The sequence below is a fragment of the Homalodisca vitripennis genome, chromosome 3 (genome assembly GCF_021130785.1).
Source record: "Homalodisca vitripennis isolate AUS2020 chromosome 3, UT_GWSS_2.1, whole genome shotgun sequence".
NCBI lineage: Eukaryota > Metazoa > Arthropoda > Insecta > Hemiptera > Cicadellidae > Homalodisca > Homalodisca vitripennis.
The window spans coordinates 114,339,903-114,364,028 of NC_060209.1; the positions used below are offsets into that span (position 1 = coordinate 114,339,903).

Below are 24,126 nucleotides of genomic sequence, written 5' to 3' on the forward strand. Positions count from 1 at the left end.
CCTCCCTCCAATATACACACCTTTTCATTACACGTTTAACATTGGCTTTTTTCCTGGTTTATGATCGATTTCTAAAACAATGCAAGGTTTTTTTCGTTTTTATCAGCTTACTACAGGGTACTGTTTCATTCATAATGGCCATTAAACATGTTCTTTGTAGTGAGCTACAACTATAAGAATATCTTTTGTTAATTGGCATTAACAATTGGCTTTGGTGGTAGAATAACTCATTACTTTATTAATTTGTTTTTTACAATCTTTATGTAGCACGTACCTCGATTATTAATAGGCTAGAAACTAAAAGTTTACTCCGTGAAACGTCTTAAACTTAGCCTAAATAATACTATTGAATTGACATTCATCCATTTAAGACATGCTTAAACAGTGAAGTCTCAGATCCTTTTATTTTTTACCGCGTTTGATCGTACCAGTTATCTAACGACACACCAGTAACATCGATAACCATTCATATGTATTAAAGTTATTACAGGTTACGGTAGTCACATAATATATAACCTCTGGTAGGAAGAAATTGGTATTGATATTAGATTACAGTTTGGCCTAGATAAAAACCTAACCACTAAAATTGTTGGTGACTGAATTGCCGATTCATTAATCAGCTATTTTGACTTGGAATCAAATTAAACAAGTTTATTATATCCCTAGATAACAATATTTATGTTATTTTCAATGCCACAGAGGTATCAGCGGTGTCAAGACTAAAATCATTAGTTTTGCTATCACTAAACAGAATAAGTTGTTATTTATTTATTTCGCAATCTTGCCAGACGTGGACTGAAGTACTAATGGCGGCTTAGTAATACACATAGGTATCTTAATTTATTTGAATTGTGTAGTGTTAATTAAAAATCTTCTGCATTCATGATTTGGATCAGCACAAATTACTATAGCGAAAACAGTTTATTTTATAAAAGCTAATTGTTTATTGAAATGTTACTATCCATTTTATGTTCTTTCGTATTTAAGGGGGAGGGGGGAGTTTCTACGCCATTTGTTTTACTTTCACATTAAATGTTCCTAAGGTAAAACTTTATAAGCCAATTCACACATTTTTGTTTACCTCCACGGGATTCGAACCCGTAAACTCGCGGTAACTACGTCGCGGTGAATACATTCAGGCTATTTAGTTATAGTTCATAAATATTGCTATGTAAAAGTGTTTTGTTTTTAATAAGTATAAACAAATATTCAGTCGATCAACCAACCAATATAATTACGAAACAATATTAATGTAAAATATCGTGTAACTCTAGGAATTTTTATGTAGCGTCTCCGCACGAAACGCTTGTGTAGTTTTAAGAATGAAGTATGCACTGAGTGTAAACAAGCTCTTAAACCTTTCATGAATATAATAACATCCTCGAGTCTCTTTTCTGGAAGCTAAAATAACCAAGTTTGAAATAAAATATTACTCTTCAAAGGAAATGCATCCTTTTATAATCATTTTTGTATTCACGTTTCATAGTCAACTGGAATCATACATTTAGATCTCTTGTAATTAAATTTTAATAACGGTCCCTTATTAACTGAACGAATATAGATAAATTTATTATATAACTCGATTGGCTTTACAACCTGCCTATCTCAATATTAAGTCGTACCGCTTTATACAGTTACCCTAATTATTGGCATGAATCTTATCTATGAACAGATTTAGCGATGTGTTATGATGTTTGCAAGCTATTTTGTGACATATTGGGATTTCTTCGATCAAGACAAATGCAAAATTGAGTAATACGAGGAGGAAACTTGTAATTTATAGTCTATCTTTTTACTACAAATTCGTACATTCATAGTGTCATTTATATTGGTTGTTTTAAATCATAAGAACCCAATTCAAAAATACCATGATGACTGTACACTTATATTTACCCTAGTATTTTAAAATTACGAAGTGAAAATAAACGAGAAGATGTATTTTTTTAAGAATAACTTAAAACTCGTATGAGGTAAATTTACGATGAAATTGTGTTTATTCAGCAGTAAAAATGTATCTATCAGTTACTTTCAACTGATATTAAAATGTCCAGTTTTTTTATGTACGTTTCGTGAAATTTGAAAATTATAGATTTATTTTACTTCCAAATATACAGGGTGGCGCATATGTTAGTTTCCCCATAAATTGGGATATTTTTTCGATAGGTTGGTAACAATGTTAAGATGGCAGCAACACGGAGTAAGTCTATTGTTGTCTGTTCCAGTAGCTTGTGTAAAGTGACGCTATTTGCATCTGATATTTGTTTGTGTGTGTTTTAAAAATTTTCCGACACAACAGTTTACATTCTTCAGTTGTGGTGGAAGCATAATCAAAATACTGCTATAATAATTAAAGAATTTAGTGGTAAATATTCGAGTTGTCGCGATACTTACGCGACAGTATATGCGGAAGTTACAGAGAAATTTGAAAAAACAGGAAGCGTTTTAAATGCCCCGAAGTATGGTCGTCCACGATCAATCTACAACGAAGAAAACCTGCAGACAGTTGCTCAAGCTTTTTTAGCCAGTCCCGATAAATCGACTCGTAAGGCACCTGCTGAACTAGAAAGATCAAGAAGAAGCGAGCAAAGAATGTTAAAGCAATGAAAATTTAAGCCATACCGTTAATCTTTACTCCAAGTGCTTCACGAGGATGATTCCGATAGGCGATTGGAATTCTATGAGACAATAATTATCCGCTCAGAGGCTGATCCAAATTTCTTACGATCTATTTTTTGGTGTAATGAAGCATGTTTCAAACTAAATGGACGCGTTAATCGGCATAACTGCGTGTACTGGTCGGATATAAATCCTCATAACGTAATCCAAGCAAAACCCAATCTGCCTGGTGTTATGGTATGGGGAGGTATTTCGAGTACTGCACTGATTGGCCCTAATTTTCTTCAATGAAATGTTAACTCAGAAAGTTACTTACGGTTTCTGCAAGAAGTAGTAGTTCCCGAGCTCAGAAAAAATCCTGTTTTCAATATTCATTCGCTCATCTGGCAACAAGATGGTGCTCCAGCACATTTCGTTATCCAAGTTCGATATTTTTTAAATAATACATTTAATGAATGGATTGGTCGTTGTGGTACAATCGATTGGCCTGCCTGCGCGCTCGCCAGACCTGACCCCATGTGATTTTTCACTGTGGGTATTATAAAGGAGACTGTGTATGATTCAAAACCACAAAATCTTGACGAACTCGGAAACCGTAATTAGAAATTTATTTTAATTTTTTAATAACGATAAACCTTTATTGCTAAAATTTGTGATTCTGTTCTCAGTTGTTGTATGAAGTGTATACAAAATCAAGGTGGACATTTCGAACAACTGCTATAACATTGTATGTAATATGTAAGTAATTTCATATAATGAATTTGTTTTCTTGTGTAAAAGTGTTTTATTCAATTAACCTATAATGCCTTTAAATTTCTCTTCTAGGGAAACTGACATATGCGCCAACCTGTAGAGCTTTATAAGTTGGGACTAACAGTCATGTGACTTCTCTATTTAAACTTCATCATAGATTATACATTATTTAAAGCACAGTAGGTAAATCCTGAAGAAGAGAAGTGATTGAGGATAAGTTAGAGAAAAGGGTTTAAATTGTTGCCAAATCACCGACGCTTTTTCACATCTCTCACACATGCGGCACGGCACGGCTGATACATCTCATACTCCTTTGGGACTCTCATGGGGTCGACTCGGTGCCCAGCCCATAGGTGGATTTGCAGTTGGCGACGCCGCTATTACTGCACAAAAATTACTGGCGTTGAGGGAGGACAAGTAGAGCAAAGGAAGTCACTTATCTCGGACCAAAGAAATTTTACAAAAAATAGCGAGTTTAGAACATTTTAAAGGGGGACAAGAGCGGTTACGAGACTCCTCTCACCTTGATACAAGATAAACTGAGCACGGCCCCGGACTAGGTCAAATCATGGACAACTCTAACCGCACACTCCCCGGGGAGTGTCCAGCAGGCGCTACTGTGACCGATCGGACTGTACCGCAATGACAATCGTCCAATGGGGAACGATCAACTGATTTAAGGTCTGGGTGCTTATTGATTTTTGGACAAGGAGTGCAAATTCCAAATAAATTATTAGAAGTATTGAAAAGAAGTCTTACTCTAATAAAACAATAGTAACTACTATACAATAGGAAATGCGATTTTTACATTGTGTCCTGTTACAACGACAGATACACGATGTTTCTCCAACTCTTCCCCACAACCCCCTCCTGGGAATAAATCCTAAAACATAAGTACGGGCATGCCCAAAATCCTTCATTGTTTACGGTACTCGGTTCGTAGTTTGCTGAATTGCTGAGGCTGTCCATCATAGTGATGAAGCCATGAAAGACTGTCTTGTTCAGTTTCAACTTAATGCTGTGTTGCTTGTGTCATGTTTCCACAGTAGATTTGTGTTCTGTTCTGGTTTTTTATTTATGCATCATCAAATTGTTGCTAGGTTTCAGGTGTAAATATGAATTTTGGGCGTAAAGAAACTTTGACTTTGATGAATTCATCTCCATATTTCTGAATTGTTTACTTTCAGCATTTTGAATCATGTGTTTTAGGAATTGACAACCAGAAAAAAGAAAAATACCTGTACTAAAACCTTCATAACACAAAACAATGGCAAATGTCCACGATCATGTTACCCATGCAGCATTACAACGTCAGTATTTAAATTATTTGCAAATTATTAGTTTTTAACTAAAACGCACAGACTCACATAACGATAGTAATATAAGCGATTGCATTCCAATGATACATAACTATATTTGTCTTAATTCAATGAACAAATTCGAAAAAGATCAGTGTGGAAGTTGTTAAAACTATGAATACAGGGATGATTGGCACTAAATTTTGTTTTATATTGGGTTATTGTGCGTTGTATTTGGAATAAAACAGTAGTTTTAAAATTATTTACTCAAAATATTCTTAAAATAAGGAGTTTGTAAGGCTTTTTACAAAATTGGTGACATGTGATTAATAAGCGAAGTTTTTTTTTAATATTAGTTAAATAAAATACTCAAGAAGTTGTTAGTTTGGAAAGCGTGATATATTTCGAATAGAATAACTTGTTTTTCGTTACAATTTGTTACCTTTGATTTAATTTTATTATTTACTTAAAGTTATTGAAAATGCAAATTGTGTAATTTTATAAATTCTCTTCAAGCTTTAAGAGGATTTTTAATCATCCGAAGCAATTTTGAAAGGTGGCAAACTAATTTTAAAACTTTATCCTTAAAAATATACGTTAATTGGTACATTGGTAAAGAGCGTCCACATTGACTGACAAAGCTTAACGTTTGAACAACTGAAAACACATGCCAGATTTGAATTCACAAAACCGGAAAACGACGTTTGTACTTTAAAGTATAATACACCGATCACTACTTAAGAACCTAAAATCTAGTAGATATCTGAAATAATGTTGTCTATGCTGTATAAACAATACAAAGGTTTAAAGAAGAAAGATGACAATAACCCTGAAGAAACAATATTTGCCACTTTGGATGCGGCACGGCACAGCGTGGTGGGTCGGGGTGGGGAGCTGCGTCAAGATATTACATTGCTCCTACATTCTGGTCACGATGTTCAGGCTTTACTGCAAAAGGTAGGATTTGCAATCATTACTCTTATTATGGAACCAGTCCTGAACAGCGAAAACTTTATAATTATCACCTGACATTATGACCTTTTACGTTTCAACTATTTTTCTGATTCAAGTCCCCTTAGAAATAAGAAATATTTATAACGAGTATAAATATTCATGTTAATATTGAATTGTTTCAGAAATACCACTAAAAAGTATTTATGTATTTTATTTACATTTTATTTCCCTATAGACGGCCAAAAAGATTATTTACTCACTCGATTATTTATATGAATTAATTCCTAAGGTGTCGGCCACCATAAGCGATGCAGTATTATAATTTAACGTGAGTTTATCCTTTTTGCTACTTTATCCAATTATTTTTTCCCAAATCTCAGAACGGGATCACTGTATGATACCAAAGATAACAGAAAATACAACACACTGGATACTCTAGATTATTTCAAGACCTTCGACATGATGATAATAGCTAAGATGAAAAATTATATATTCAATGTGATCCCGATTGCTTAGATGAACTCCTATCTGAAAATCAGGCGCCATGTCATGAAATTAGGCGTTGTCACTTCAGAAGCTGCTATCGAACTGTTCGGTGTTCCTCAGGGGAGTTTTCTAGGGCCCAGTCTTTTCAACCTGCATGCAGCTGACCTTCCCATTAGTGTGAAGAACTGCAAAGTCCACCAATATGCAGATGACTGTCAACGGCACTTAGCCTATAAGTCGGAAGCAATGAAGGCTGCCGTTGAAATACGATCTGCATCAAATCTGTGAATGGTTAGTCGACAACGGTCTAAGGAAGCAAGTGCACGTCCTGCATTTTGCACTTATCGACCTTTTACAGGACCAAAATGAGAGAGACGGGAGAGTGGTGGCTGATACAGTGGAGTTATCCATGTTCATCAAGATAAAGACCTAAGATAAAAACCTAAGATGTGGTACTGCATGACGCCCTCGCTCTTTCTGATTATATCACCTACACCGTAGAAAATTGGTGGAATAGCCTGTATAGGGTCAGGAAACTACTTCCGGAGTCCGCCAAGCTTCACCTTGTATAATCGTTTATTCTTCCAGATGTTTACTTCTATTATCCTGCGTACCGTAATATAACTTCAAGGGGGAAACGCTGATATTATACAGAAAATACAGAACACCACTATTCTGCATATGTACCGCCTGGGAAGATATGATCATGTGACCTGCTTTCGGGATGCCGCTAATCTCTTTCCTATGGAACCCGTATGGAGTATACAGTCATGTTCAACTGTGCATAAGGTGTTTGCAACTAGAGGAACCTCCTCATCTTAGCGAAATTCTCCGTTATCAGGAGGAGGTCGCCCTGCGCAACACACGCCATGACAAAATACTCCGGGGTCACATTGGAAGTTAGTCGAGGAAGTTTTTCTTTCTTCTAACCAAAAGTTTACAATAGCCTACCAAAAGAATTACTGCACTGCCAATTTTAAATCCAAAATTATATACTCATTCAAAAGTAACTGGTAGTGAATTTTTTATCGAGATTGTAATTAGGATAAGCTAGGGTTAGTATGACGAGTGTTTGTTTGTAAAACAGTTTTTGACTGAGATATGCCCAAAAATCCAAGAACAATTTCATTGATTTATCATGGTAATACGGACAGATGTAATCGGAACCTCTTTCAATACCTAATTCAAAAAGGGTTACGATTCCTCAAGGTGGGCAGTTTCCTGCGGCCTAGTGGTTGTGATTCGAATTGTGAGGTTATAATTGCTCCATTCTTAATTTCTAAGGTTTCCTGTACTATACCAATTATAATATTAATTTGTGTTTATTTATTTATATTTAAACGTAATTTAAAATCATTTACATACTCATTGCGTGACCTTTGTGGCGAAATTTGAGGAAAAAGAGCATAAAAAATCAAGCTGAAAATGATTACAAATACAAAATATGTACCATGTTAAGTAGAGGATAAAACCCGTACAATACAAATATAGGCTAGTGAAGAGAAGAACCCATTGTAACTGCAACAGAGAGTTCGAGTGAAAATGTGTGTGAACCTTTAAAACATTTTTAAAGTTGGGCGCCATATTGGAAAAAATTATGAAAACTTCCAGTCCACGTAGCTCCTGAACCATTAGAGATATGGAAAAACTCTCAAGAGTGCCTATTTAGGTTCACACATTTTCACTCGAACTCTCTGTTGCAGTTACAATGGGTTCTTCTCTTCACTAGCCTATATTTGTATTGTACGGGTTTTATCCTCTACTTAACATGGTACATATTTTGTATTTGTAATCATTTTCAGCTTGATTTTTTATGCTCTTTTTCCTTAAATTTCGCCACAAAGGTCACGCAATGAGTATGTAAATGATTTTAAATTACGTTTAAATATAAATAAATAAACACAAATTAATATTATAATTGGTATAGTACAGGAAACCTTAGAAATTAAGAATGGGAGCAATTATAATCTCACAATTCGAATCACAACCACTAGGCCGCAGGAAACTGCCCACCTTGAGGAATCGTAACCCTTTTTGAATTAGGTATTGAAAGAGGTTCCGATTACATCTGTCCGTATTACCATGATAAATCAATGAAATTGTTCTTGGATTTTTGGGCATATCTCAGTCAAAAACTGTTTTACAAACAAACACTCGTCATACTAACCCTAGCTTATCCTAATTACAATCTCGATAAAAAAATTCACTACCAGTTACTTTTGAATGATTATATAATTTTGGATTTAAAATTGGCAGTGCAGTAATTCTTTTGGTAGGCTATTGTAAACTTTTGGTTAGAAGAAAGAAAAACTTCCTCGACTAACTTCCAATGTGACCCCGGAGTATTTTGTCATGGCGTGTGTTGCGCAGGGCGACCTCCTCCTGATAACGGAGAATTTCGCTAAGATGAGGAGGTTTCCATAAAAAGATTTTAAAGTTGGCCACCATATTGGAAAATGGCGGCCATCTTCAAAAAATATGAAAGTGTATTCCTGAGTAAAACTTAAAATTGAGCAAGTTCCAAATTTTAAAGTGTGGTGCTAAGTCATGTAATTAAAAAGTTAGCTATTGGATCACTTTAAAAAACTCACCCTGTATATATATATATATATAGAGAGAGAGAGAGAGAGAGAGAGAGAGAGAGAGAGAGAGAGAGAGAGAGTAATACATTTAATGCATGATTTATGGAGTCATTAAGACAAATTATCGTAATATCCCTATGTCCCTATGCTATATAAGTAATTTTGCTATTCTTTCAATCTCATATTATTGTGCTTCCTTTCCATATATCACAGTTGGTCTTGAAATTATTATATACTTTGAAATTTTTTATTTTGAAAAAGGAGAGAGTTTTGTGTCACATAGATGACCACGCTTTAAAGAAAGTTTTCTTAAACAATGCAAATGAGAGAAGGAAGAGAAGTCGATTATGGGCGATATAGTAGGACCACAATGAAAATTATTTGAGGAAGATGGGAGTGAGACAATGGAGAAGAACTGCTTCTGACCGAGTTGAGTGATGAAATTTATGTCAGAGGCCAGAGTTCTTCAAGAGCTATAGTGCCAATGACTAAGCGAGAAATATTTTGAATCATCAGTTCCTATGGTTTGTATTTTGTCATAAATCGAAATAGTTTAAAAGTAACTACAATGGAATCTTGAGTCACTAAGTTCTCAATTATTTTCGAATTAGAAACGAACTATTTAATCTTTTTAACAAATTAGCTTGAAATGAATTAAACGACATTTCATATACATTACAATTTCTTTGAAGCAGTATTTAAAAAAAACTTTATGGTTATTCTCCATGTATAAGTTTTTCAAACTGAACAAAAAACCAATATGAAATATTTATATTTTCAAACTTGAAGAAACGTAGGCTTTAGATTTATTACAAACGAATATTGTTAGTGATGAGATGTCGTAATTGAGCTAAGGAATATTTTCTATTCAAAGCCACTTGCACGGAAAACAATCATTATAGCTGCATTACAATATGCGAAAAGTAATACTTTAAAATGTATAAGTTATGTTAGTTACTTAACTAATTATTAACTAAAGTTATTTTTAACCCCATTTCTTTTAACTACATAGTTAATAACAATAAAATCGTTTGAAACTAAAATATGACAATTTTTCATTTCTAGAACCCTCACTGCAGGATGTAAAACAATACATGGTACAAAATTACAAATTTGAAGTAAAATATTCAGTTAAATATTAGCCGTTAATAATTAATTCTTCATTGTCTATTACTATACGACATAGACACAAACGTACCAAGAATTCAAATTGTGCAAAGCAGTCAGATGAAAATTCGATAAGGTATGTTCCGGGTTTAATCTATATTTACAAAGTTGTCTGGGAGGGCCAGCAGTGAAAGGAAAGCAATACTGCCGATATTCCATATCTCCCGCGCTATTGCCTTCTACTCCAGTGCTCCCACATCTCTATATTTTCATTGACGTGGTCACGAAGTCAGGTGATGTCTTCATTCTTACCTCTAGAACCATATATGTTACCTAAACGAATCACTCATTTATCCTAGATCGTGAAGCCTTTGATGTGTTGTTATTAATTAACTCTCTACTTGTAAGCGCCAAATTGGCATATGTCTTACTGCCTTGTGCACACCTGAAGAAGGGGGTGGATTTCAATCATCGAAATTTAGTGTTAACAAATGTTCACAGAGTTTTCATACACACATGTGTATTATCTTACTTCTCCACGCTTAAACCAATTTTGGTAGATATCTATATTTAAAATTCTGTATTATACTAACAATTAATTAGTTTCATTCTTTGTTCCTTAAGATAGTAGTTGATTATGTAACAATAAATTTAAAGGTAGAGGGGTTAATCAAAATGAAGAGTATACATTTTGTTAGCGATTCTAGAAAGAATATCCGCTGTATTCCTTAATCCTCTTGCATCATTATACATATTTATAATTCCGTTTCTGGAATTTGTTCATGTAAATAAACAATATTCATTCATATTTTAACCTATTTTCTTAATTATTTAATCCTTACACAACTTCAATGCTAAATTCTTACGTTATCAAAAACTGTTCTGTTCTATCGAAATACTCACATTTTAACACCATTTTATTGCAGTGCAAGAATGAGGCATTAAAATACATCTTAAGATCATTTACGCTTCGAAGGTACTCGTATATGTTTTTGAGACACAAACGACATTGAATTCCAGCCAGTGATAGCTATATCACGGGTCTGGTGCAGTAGAACATGTAGTGAAGATCTTTCGAGAATGAGCCTTTGAAATGACAAAATCCATAAATGCATTTAAAACCATTAAAAAATTCACAAAAAATATTACTACCGACTTTGGTAGGCCTACCCATAAAATTGTATCCTTTAGTACTAACTTTAATATCCCTTTAGCATAAGCTTCCGTACTGGAAACAGTTATGTACGCACTAATGCTTCACTGTCACATCTTTAACAGTGTTACTCAAATAATGAAGTATTTTAAGAAAGTTCGTCTATCACTTTATAAGCCAGTGCTGTTATATTATAAGAATATATCGGTATGCTTTTGTAACTGCCTCAATATAATAATGCATATTCCGAGGGTTTTTGGTCTGTGGTGTAGGACCAGCTGGTTGGACTTATCTAAAGCCTTTTCCCGTATTAAAACTGTGCTTATTTTAAAATGAAAGGGTGCTTGATCATCACACATCGCAGCTTGGAGCATCCAATTCTAATTTATCTGTTATTGAACTATTTAAGTTTAAAAGTTTTCAATTTTCAATAAGAAAACATTTGCCCAAACGAATAGACAATCATATAACTGTAATGTTTGTAAATAAACTCGTGTAAGCATATATTTATATGTAAATCACAAAGTGTTTAAGTAACAAGGATTTTGCCATTTTAATCCTTCCAGCTTGGGTGAAACATAAACGATCTTAAATAGTTAATTTTCACCGTGAACATTTTCTTATAAGAATGCAAATTCTACAAAAAGCTGAATTCATTATATTAATTTATAATTATTTTTATAGTGATTAACCATACATGATATAATATAACAGGGATCAATCCACAAATTGAAAATCTAAGATATGTTCACCTCAATGACAATTCGGAATTGACTTTATACAATAGTACCAGATAAATGGAAGGTTATCTTTCTAATCCAGCTCTCCTACATAAGTTTCATAGGTCAATGTTTATCAATACAATTAATTTATTATAAACAAGTTTCATTTAGCACATGTGTACTGTATAGAAAATTCAAAGACGACATAAGCATAAGAGGAACAAACAAGTAAGCATTGTTTATACAACAATACACCAACAATACTGTGGAGACACGTGAACCGCATTGTAGCGCTGACGTGCTCTATTCATCCTCTATCATCTTGAGGTACAGTTGTGTTAGTAACAAGCAAACAAGCAGATGACATACAGCCAACCTTGTCTACACCGTACATCTAATACAAGCAAGGTTAATGCGACATAAGCACACGAGGAACAAACAAGTAAACATTGTTTATACAACAATACTGTGGAGACACCGCATTGTAGCGCTGACGTGCTCTATTCATCCTCCATCATCTTGAGATACAGTCGTGTTAATAACAAGCAAACAAGCAGATGATATACAGCCAACCTTGTCTACACCGTACATCTAATACAAGCAAGGTTAATGCGACATAAGCACACGAGGAACAAACAAGTAAGCATTGTTTATACAACAATACTGTGGAGACACCGCATTGTAGCACTGACGTGCTCTATTCATCCTCTATCATCTTGAGGTACAGTTGTGTTAATAACAAGCAAACAAGCAGATGATATACAGCCAACCTTGTCTACACCGTACATCTAATACAAGCAAGGTTAATGCGACATAAGCACACGAGGAACAAACAAGTAAGCATTGTTTATACAACAATACTGTGGAGACACCGCATTGTAGCGCTGACGTGCTCTATTCATCCTCTATCATCTTGAGGTACAGTTGTGTTAATAACAAGCAAACAAGCAGATGATATACAGCCAACCTTGTCTACACCGTACATCTAATATAAGCAAGGTTAATGCGACATAAGCACACGAGGAACAAACAAGTAAGCATTGTTTATACAACAATACTGTGGAGACACCGCATTGTAGCGCTGACGTGCTCTATTCATCCTCCATCATCTTGAGGTACAGTTGTGTTAGTAACAAGCAAACAAGCAGATGATATACAGCCAACCTTGTCTACACCGTACATCTAATATAAGCAAGGTTAATGCGACATAAGCACACGAGGAACAAACAAGTAAGCATTGTTTATACAACAATACTATGGAGACACCGCATTGTAGCGCTGACGTGCTCTATTCATCCTCTATCATCTTGAGGTACAGTTGTGTTAATAACAAGCAAACAAGCAGATGATATACAGCCAACCTTGTCTACACCGTACATCTAATACAAGCAAGGTTAATGCGACATAAGCACACGAGGAACAAACAAGTAAGCATTGTTTATACAACAATACTGTGGAGACACCGCATTGTAGCGCTGACGTGCTCTATTCATCCTCTATCATCTTGAGGTACAGTTGTGTTAATAACAAGCAAACAAGCAGATGATATACAGCCAACCTTGTCTACACCGTACATCTAATATAAGCAAGGTTAATGCGACATAAGCACACGAGGAACAAACAAGTAAGCATTGTTTATACAACAATACTGTGGAGACACCGCATTGTAGCGCTGACGTGCTCTATTCATCCTCCATCATCTTGAGGTACAGTTGTGTTAGTAACAAGCAAACAAGCAGATGATATACAGCCAACCTTGTCTACACCGTACATCTAATATAAGCAAGGTTAATGCGACATAAGCACACGAGGAACAAACAAGTAAGCATTGTTTATACAACAATACTGTGGAGACACCGCATTGTAGCGCTGACGTGCTCTATTCATCCTCTATCATCTTGAGGTACAGTTGTGTTAATAACAAGCAAACAAGCAGATGATATACAGCCAACCTTGTCTACACCGTACATCTAATATAAGCAAGGTTAATGCGACATAAGCACACGAGGAACAAACAAGTAAGCATTGTTTATACAACAATACTGTGGAGACACCGCATTGTAGCGCTGACGTGCTCTATTCATCCTCCATCATCTTGAGGTACAGTTGTGTTAGTAACAAGCAAACAAGCAGATGATATACAGCCAACCTTGTCTACACCGTACATCTAATATAAGCAAGGTTAATGCGACATAAGCACACGAGGAACAAACAAGTAAGCATTGTTTATACAACAATACTGTGGAGACACCGCATTGTAGCGCTGACGTGCTCTATTCATCCTCTATCATCTTGAGGTACAGTTGTGTTAATAACAAGCAAACAAGCAGATGATATACAGCCAACCTTGTCTACACCGTACATCTAATACAAGCAAGGTTAATGCGACATAAGCACACGAGGAACAAACAAGTAAGCATTGTTTATACAACAATACTGTGGAGACACCGCATTGTGCGCATTGTAGCGCTGACGTGCTCTATTCATCCTCCATCATCTTGAGGTACAGTTGTGTTAGTAACAAGCAAACAAGCAGATGATATACAGCCAACCTTGTCTACACCGTACATCTAATATAAGCAAGGTTAATGCGACATAAGCACACGAGGAACAAACAAGTAAGCATTGTTTATACAACAATACTGTGGAGACACCGCATTGTAGCGCTGACGTGCTCTATTCATCCTCCATCATCTTGAGGTACAGTTGTGTTAGTAACAAGCAAACAAGCAGATTATATACAGTCAACCTTGTCTACACCGTACACCTAATACAAGCAAGGTTAATGCGACATAAGCACACGAGGAACAAACAAGTAAGCATTGTTTATACAACAATACACCAACAATACTGTGGAGACACGTGAACCGCATTGTAGCGCTGACGTGCTCTATTCATCCTCCATAATCTTGAGGTACAGTCGTGTTAGTAACAAGCAAACAATCAGATTATATACAGCCAACCTTGTCTACACCGTACATCTAATACAAGCAAGGTTAATGCGACATAAGCACACGAGGAACAAACAAGTAAGCATTGTTTATACAACAATACACCAATAATACTGTGGAGACACGTGAACCGCACTGTAGCGGTGACGTGCGCTATTCACCCTCCATCATCTTGAGATACAGTTGTGTTAGTAACAAGCAGATGATGTACATCCAACTTTGTCCACACCGTACATCTAATACAGGCTATTTGAATGACGCAATAGCAGGAGTAGAGGAGAAACTAACGTCATTCATATATAATGACATTAAAAGTAGAAAATAATCAATTCATTGCAACGTTTGAATTTTTATCTTTTCTACTATAGAATGTTTTATAAATATTTCTGACCTAACTAAAAAAATACTAGTTCATCACTTAATAAAATAACGTGAATTTACTTTTGAATTCATTGCTCAAACCACTTGTGATAATAGTAAAGAAATATTTCTGTGTAAATAAGTCAGTACGGTACTTCTCAATGTTAACCACTAAATCTTTAGTCTCGACTCTGAATGTAGTACTTACTAGCTGTGACCCACGGCTTTGACCGTAATCTTTTACTGAATGACAGGGACGTCATGGACATATCATTTTTAAACATCATATCAAGCCTCCTGAGATAATTGTCATTCTTAGAAAGTATGGATAGCTGTAAACTTTATACAATACTGTGTATAATCCCTTTCAGGTGTGTTATCATATTTCAGTGTTTAGTTCAATTCAGTTGGTTAGTTCATATATATTATATATAATATATATATATATATATATATATATATATATATATATATATATATATATATAATTGTATGTAAAAATCAGTATCGCATCTCTCATCAGTGCAAAACGTTCTCACTTCCCCGTCAATTGTTTTTCCGACCTTCGGATAAATTGCAGTTTGTGTCTGCATTATTGCTTTGCGATTCTATTTCCCGTCCAAACTCTGAAATCTATAAACGTGACACAAAATATAAAACCTTTAGGCATAAGATTAAGCACACACATAAAATTAGACTACATTTTTTATGCCTGAAGAAGGTTTCAATCCTTGAAACGTAGTGCTCTATTTCAACATTTAGCGATTGGAGATAACGAAATCTTATTGTATTTTCTGTTAAAATAAAAACTAGCTCAGTATCTACCATTTTACTGACAATACACTAAACTAACCCTAGAAAGATAATTGATCGTGACAGGAAGGTGAATTCCTAGGATGAAGAAAACAAGTTCTAAACAAACTATTTGTATATGTACAATTTTGAAACCCCGTTTAGAACGTTTTCTACCACCTCCCGGACTATTACTATGATGGTGAGTTGAATAACCAATCAGAATTGGGAAATTACTAATAAAATTCACAACATGTTCGAAAATAATTCACAGATTTTGTTAAAGAAATCATAGGTTAAACAACTACTACCCGTGCTCTCTGGAATACGAGAAAGATTTTCAAATGAACACTCTTTATAAAGGTGCTTGACCGAGTTACAAATCACAGCGAGCACTCTTACAAACTCTGGGAGTATCAGCCAACACAAACAAAACTGATTTTACCGTACCTCGCTTCTACTGTGCATCTAAAACTTAACATTAATTCACCTTTGTTATATTCGAATAGTAATTAACCTGTTTTGTGAACAAGAGCTATTAGTCCCTTAATATTCTCACTCAATCCGCATTATTTGCACTGTAACCAACATTGCGACAGTGGTTATTAACAGCTGGCGTATTTGTGCTTAGAATAATGTTATACTGTGCTGGTAAATACGCCCACTGGCTACGAGGTTTTATAGCATCGATTTAATATTCCTTGAGAGACACACAGCCACCAAAGAATAAAGCGATACAACGGAGTATCGAAGGACTGACAGATCGTAACAAAAGAGTTACTGTACAGACAGACAGAATGACCGACTGCCCTTTGTCCTTTCATCCCAAAATTAATAGAGTTCTTCCTTGAACCAAGCTGAACTTGTGCATCAAATTTCAAGTATCTAGGAACTTTCTAACAAGAGTTACCGCACAGAGTTACCGTATGTGAGGACAGACATACGGACAGACAACTCTTCGACATGTCAATGAAACGTTAATAGAGGTTAGAGTATTTCTTTTACCAAGCGGAACCTACGTACTAAATATCAAGTGTCTGGGACATTCCTATCAAGGGAGTTATCGGATCCCCCAAGCGGATGGACGAATAATTACACAACTTTAGAAGGGTATAATTAGTACTTGGCAATTAGCTGCTACTACTCATGTTTCCGACTCCAAAAAACTACAAACTGCGGTGATAACTATAGGCTATTTTGTGAACCAGCAATATCCGATATATCAAGTAGTACAGAACTCTCGGCGACACGACAATAACTAATAGTAATTCATTATGAACTCTCAATTTACGGTTGCTTAAGTGATATTTACCTGTTATTCATTCAGCCGAGTTGCCAAGGTGATAACACTAACTCGTGTGTTGGTGTGCAGAAGTATTAGCCTATATACAGCAGACGATTACTCTACAGCAGTGCGACATTTACTGGATTTGCTCTTATCGTCTTCTTCAAGTCACAAAGGTAATATTTATCTGATGTGCAGCAATCCCTGATAGACGATCTGCGGCTCTCTGCAGCCCGAGAACAACTGGAAGTGCTTTATTCTGACCTCGCTCATCTTCGGTTGCCTCGGTGCTTTAGTCTCATGTCGTCTAATGTAAGTCACTATAGTAATAACTCTCTGATGTGCAGCAATAACCGATAGAGCAGACGGTCTGCGGCTCTCTGCAGCCCGAGAACAACTGAAAGTGCTTTATTCTGACCTCGCTCATCTTCGGTTGCCTCGGTGCTTTAGTCTCATGTCGTCTAATGTAAGTCACCTTAGTAATAACTCTCTGATGTGCAGCAATACCCGATAGAGCAGACGGTCTGCGGCTCTCTGCAGCCCGAGAACAACTGAAAGTGCTTTATTCTGACCTCGCTCATCTTCGGTTGCCTCGGTGCTTTAGTCTCATGTCGTCTAATGTAAGTCACTATAGTAATAACTCTCTGATGTGCAGCAATACCCGATAGAGCAGACGATCTGCGGCTCTCTGCAGCCCGAGAACAACTGGAAGTGCTTTATTCTGACCTCGCTCACCTTCGGTTGCCTCGGTGCTTTATTCTCATGTCGTCTAATGTAAGTTACTATAGTAACAACTCTCTGATTTGCAGCAATACCCGATCGAGCAGACGATCTGCGGCACTCTGCAGCGCGAGAACAACTGGAAGTGCTTTATTCTGACCTCGCTCATCTTCGGTTGTCTCGGTGCTGTCACCTGGTGTCGCCTCACTCAAGTTACCAAGGTGAGATAATCAGTTATCTTCTTAAAATTATAGAGTGAAATTTTTCCCTCGGCTTAATGTTTAATGTTTATAGATATAATCCTGGTAATGAGTCTAGTAGTCGATTTACTGGAAGTCATGATGTGGAGGAGAATAATATAGCACATATGTGCTCCCCTTACATTTTTACGCATTTAAGCATTTATATACTTCGTATATACAGTACAGAGAATACGCTAAAGTGAATATAATTTTCTCGTTTGCTTGATTTTTCAATAACTAATCTAAATTAAATGTCTCTAAATAATATGCGACACTTCACTACCAACGTTGTGTTAAATTTCATACAATTTGTTCTAATCACAATGATCTATTTTTTTATGTTTATATTTTATATGTCTATCTCGCTTTCTTTGGCATATACATATTACTTTCAGTCAATCCAGGCTACAGAAATATTATTGATACAAGACTGTATATGAAGTGTTTGGATCGATAATGTTATTGCAGAATGTAATAAAAATCTACAATTAGCGTATAGCCTACTATTGATGTTTTGGAATGCGGTTTATCTACTACGTAACGTGGGAGTATATAGGTTATCTAAACTAGTGAAATGGCTTTATTTAGTGTTACACGCATAGATGTAAATATATGTGATTAGTTGAGGCAATTGCACAATAGCAACAAAGAGACAAGCAAGATCCTACAAAGAGATACATTTCAAATATACTCTTATCCATAAGTGCATAACTGTTGAGATCATTATATTTTTGTTATTAATTTTAGAACATTTCCAAGTACATTTAGATTTGTCTGTGGCTTGCTAGAAAACAGAATAAAAATTCTGTAAGATCGTTGTTTAAACAGATTATATTGCACGTAATTTATATAAACGTAAATTGTATGCATTTTCTTTGTCTATTTAGTTCTATACTCCGCATCTAATTTGTGCAGGTGGTGATAAATCTGTCACTGTACCCGATCAAGCGAGACAGACAGATGTCGCCGTGCGACGAGGGATACATCTACATCCCCATCGCCTTCATGTGCATGTTGTACCTACTCTACCTGGTGGAGTGTTGGCATTGCACGGCCCGCGTAGAACTGGGCTGTCTTGTAGACGTCACCTCCGTGCTCGACCGTGTTCAGCAGATGAGAGACGCACTTCCAATCCTCTGGTATGAAGAGTAAAACTTTAAAAGTTACGATTTTATATTTTGTATGTCACTTTTATTTCAAATAGACATAGGTTTGTTAAAGGCAGTACACATAAGCTGATAAAACAAACCTTTAGGACTTATTCCACACGTTTATGCTTTAGATTTTAGAACAATTTCAATGACAAAAAGTTTTGTTTTTATATCTCTGAAATACGTTATATAGGTTTTGTTGCACACGATCAGATACACGTTGTATGATAATTGCTTCATAATATTTCTACATAGTACTCATAACAAAATATTTGATCTTAGTTGTTGGCTATATTTGTACAGGTGGAAGGCAGTCTGCTACCACTACGTGCGTCGTAAGCGGCAAGTGACGCGGTATCGTAACGGTGACGCCTACACTTCCACGCAAGTCTACTACGAGCGAGTCAACTCACACGCGGCCGGCACTTCGTTTGTTTTTGCTTACTGTGGGGTCAGAGACATTTCTCGCAAACTGATCTTAAATGAGGCAAACGGTCAGATCACCAAAATACGCTTCAGTAAAGGTAATTTGATTTTTAATTAATTTATTTATTACGATAAAAACGGTTGTAAATCTAATTTATGTTGCCGATCACACACATGAAAAAGAAAAGGATGACAGTAAAAGAAAGAATGGAAAAGAGAAAAAGGACTACTGGGGCCAGCATACTAGCCATTTATTATTTAAATCACTCTCACATTTAGGTACACTGCATCTGTCCTAAAACCTCACACTTCTCCCATGTTCACTTTAGAATGGTTAAGAGTTTTCAAATCGCCTTAGGGAACAAGTAATAACATTAGCTGAAGAGATTTGAATTTCAAAACTACCTTTTTCTTACAATGAAGGATGAGCAGACTTAACATAATTTTGATTTCTTTTCATGCTGTTGTTTTTCTCTCATTAAGATCTTCAAGTTGAGCATCACTTGATAGGTCGTACAATGTGAAATTTTTTAGTCGCTTCTTAGCAACCCACCACCATTTTGGTAGTTAGGAGGTAGTTTTAAAATTCATAAAAAATTTTATCAGGTGGTGTTCTTACATATTTCTAAAAGAACTCTTACCTATTCAAAGGTTGAGGGGAGTCTGACTTTTGGAACACCATTATTTTTTTATAGTTTGAAGGACTATTTAATCGGATATTCCTGTCACCCCAAAACCACATTTTTCTACCCTCTAAAATTCTAATAATTGGTCAATCTGATGAGCAACCACATGTTGTAATCATAATACCAAAAATGCCAGCAATAATAATACACAGCTAAAAATTATGTCATTAGTATTATTGATTATATGCAACCTATTTATTATAATCCTAATATGATTGTGGAAGACACAAAATTAATGACTGACATGAGACTGGAAACTTTTGAGATGAGCAAATAATGTAACACCTTCACTGCTGGTCTACACTGAATGAGACCGCCCATCCTCAATCCCCTCTCTCTGCCGTAAGGCGTCTGCCGCAGTCAAAGTTTGAGTGTAGAGAACCCCAGCTCATTCTTATTGCACTGTGTAAATTATCACACACAGATAAACTGATACCTGTGTGATCATTCATCAAGCTCACTGCATCCCTCTTGTGGAGTTCAATGAATAGCAACTGATTCTGCTGACACTGTACATCAAATATGATGTGGTTTTCTCTTCCTGTATATATTCGTGAAAAAAGGCATAATGTATTTAACTGTAAACAATATGTTGACTATAGTCAGTCAATATCTCCTATTATATCGATTTTTATCAAACTAGAATCCTGGGTATTATCAAAAAGCAAAGAGAAATCAAATAATTAAAAAGATTTAACAACAATTTGATATGTGTACTGAACTCTTCATTATTACCTATTTAACTTTGAATTCATTCCATACAGAATGATTGAAAAATTGGGCAAATTAAGAGTTGACATTATGTTTGGTTAGTTATAATTTTAGGGCATCAGTGAGCAAACCATCATCTAACAAAACAAAAAATATTTGTTCCTTACATTTAATTTGGAAACACTGTTTGGAAACATTGTTTTCAGGCTTTGCTTTTGCCAATGTGGAGGCAGCAGCTGAATTTGAAGAGCAGCGAACACGTTTCTTTTCCGAGCATGAGCGTTATGACGACTACATGGAGATGCGAGAGGGACTGGACCTCACCAACATTGCTGGGTTTAAAGAGAACGTGATCGCACTGGCTGATCCTGATAAGATGCCCTGGTACGCGAGCAGGGTCGTGTTCTGGGTCTGCTCCTTTTGTCTACTCTCTTGGCCGCTGCGTCTCATACTTGAGTACAACACTGCCTACGTTCACTACCAGGTATTGTTGGTTGATAAAACATTTTCATGTTTGTTTACATAACTTTAACAAACTTGAAATTTTAACGTATCTGTTGATTATAAAATCTTACCTTCTATAGTTTGACATTTTAAAAATATCTTAGTCTAAAAGTGACTTTTAAATTTAAGAGAATTAATTATTCATAAATGATAAGATTTATATTGTATAAGTAAAAACCCTGTCTATCAAAACATTGTTGAATAAATATTGTAACTTGACCATTTCTATATTATTCTTCAAAAAACACACAAATAACATGCTGATCAAATGATCTGTGTTTATAGGTAACCAAACTGTTTGGGGTGAACTATGAAACAACTTCCAGTAATGTAGCAACACCAACAGCAGTGGTTTCCCTTCCTCAGCGTTCTTCCACCCACATCAGCCTGACAAGGTCACAGGGAGCCAGTACGGTGGACAGTGGTGAACTGGAGTGGTGCATCCGGGAAAACACCGCTTTAGTCCCCAGTTACTCCGAGGCCTTATTGCTCAACGAGCATACTCAAACACAACCTCTTCCTGTCACAACTTCCTCTTACAGCATCCGTGCAAACAACAACAATAACATCACAAACAGTGACCAGCGCCGTGGCAGCAACCGCCGTTCCTGGGGTAGTATACTCAACTTCAACCGTAGCACTTCCCAAGACAATGTGTCACAATCTTCCATGCAGAACAGAGTAGTATTATATTATCCCAGTCCTCTAGCCGAGGGCTGCCCGGCAGATCCTTTCAGAGGACGTGAAGCCACGACTCCCACAGAGGAGGCACCACCGCCTTACGAAGAAGCCCTAAGATTCCCTGTCCTCAGTCGCTTACGAAGATCATTAACAGATAGGGGTGAGATTTGTCGAAGGTCCTTTTTTTCTCAGAGACGATCGTGTTACGGAGAACCTTCCCCCATCTCAGTGCACAATGAGATACGCATCACTCCGCCTCCAGCGAGTCGAGGACGTACACTCATAACTATGGAAACCAGCTTATAGCACAACTTTTCTTACAGTATTTTGCTGCTGTAGACGAATGAGCCTTCAATCGCAACAAGTGCTTCAATGCTGTATAGCACACTTCAGCTAGCTTGTAAGAATAAACAGTGTTTTAGTTATGTAGATATTTTCAACATCTCAAATCAACTCCATATAGGCCTTTAATAGAGTCAAGGTTTTCATTAATAAGCTACTTTCTTTTTATTATTTTTTACAGCCTCCCTTTTCTTCTGTCCCATATTTGTAGACTTAAAAGTAACACAATCAAAATCATACAAAACATTTCTTATAAAGTTAAAAATGTTAATAACTATCTCAACCCCAAATGAACCATATATAGTAATACTTAGTCAATCGAAATTTTGTTAAAATGTTAAAATATGGCATTCAACTGTGAAGTTTTCTAAACTATTATTTAAACAACTATGATCACTATACTTAGTGTGTAAGATTCAAAGAACTATTTGAAATGTTGACAACATGCTAAAGAAAAGCTTATATTTTATTATTGTAAGGAACAACGGAATTCATTGTTTAATGCTTTATGATTGTTCAATAATTTATTGTATACAGTTAATTTCTATTTTTTTAATTTTGTAGCTGTAATCAAAAATTGACATAAACAGCATTACATTGAGAATAAGTTTAATACCTCTTATATAAACTATACAAATGTTAGCTTAGGATGTACTTCATGGTGATGTTTCTTAAACTCATATGTTCAGTTTCAATTTCGGTTTCAGAACAAGGAGGCCTAAGAGTCTACATCAAAAACAAAAAAGCCTCCTGTAATTATCAAAGAATGTGATGCTATTTTTGTCTTAAGGGAGTTGCTGTCCTAAAAGGCTGTGACTCTGAGATTGCAAAAAACTAAACAAATTAAAAATAACCTATGCACCATCTTAAGTGTTTCTAGCTTAAGTAGTTTCTATAAAATGGGAATTGAAGATGCAAATAAAAGTTATCTGTTAAAACTTCAAGTTTTAAAAGCATTAATACTACTTATTTATACATGTGCCATTGATTGTGTTTTATCAAAATAGCAGTTATGAGATGTTGGTAAATACTTACTTAAAAATCATATTTTGTTTTGTAAGTGGGACTCAAGAGAACAGAAAATTGTTTTCACATAATATTTGCTCATTTTTTCGCCATAGATGGTGTAAGTGAGGCATTCAAAATCACAAAATAGGTTTCAGTATTTCTACCCTAGTTCCACCCCTAGGCAACAAATTAAACAAAATGCCTTCAATGTATTCTGTAAATGTAACACTGCAACTTCATAAATCGTTTAAGTAGTTTTGGATTTATTTTATTTTATTTTTATAAGAAAATAATCACTTTTCATTATGCCAGTTCATTAACCTTATTCATTAACCAAACTAATGTTAACTTGCTTCTATACATGAAATGAAATGAAATGAAATGATTTATTAGCCCAATAGAACATTACAATGTTATAAGGCTCGTCAAGAAATAATAACACTAAATACTAAATAACAATTTAAAAAATACTAACTACAACACAAGTAACATATAGCTAATACTAGGTGGTATGATATTTCACATCTTAATTATTTTCTGGTGAATTCGGACGAAAATCGTCAAAAGTATAAATTTCAGTTTGAAGCATGTATTCT

At 35.5% G+C, this 24,126-nt stretch overlaps 1 protein-coding gene across 1 annotated transcript in view; it reads left to right on the plus strand.

Annotated features, from left to right (window-relative positions):
• The window catches only part of LOC124357339 (transmembrane protein 151B-like), a 127,379-nt gene extending 103,532 nt beyond the window's left edge, over positions 1 to 23,847 (plus strand). The window contains exons 3-7 of the mRNA XM_046809035.1: positions 17,869 to 18,000; positions 18,937 to 19,160; positions 19,476 to 19,696; positions 21,202 to 21,479; positions 21,785 to 23,847. Of these exons, the coding sequence (XP_046664991.1) occupies positions 17,869 to 18,000; positions 18,937 to 19,160; positions 19,476 to 19,696; positions 21,202 to 21,479; positions 21,785 to 22,486 (1,557 nt within the window). The 3' untranslated portion in view covers positions 22,487 to 23,847. The remainder of the gene's footprint in view (positions 1 to 17,868; positions 18,001 to 18,936; positions 19,161 to 19,475; positions 19,697 to 21,201; positions 21,480 to 21,784) is intronic.
• The last annotated feature ends 279 nt before the right edge of the window (positions 23,848 to 24,126 follow it).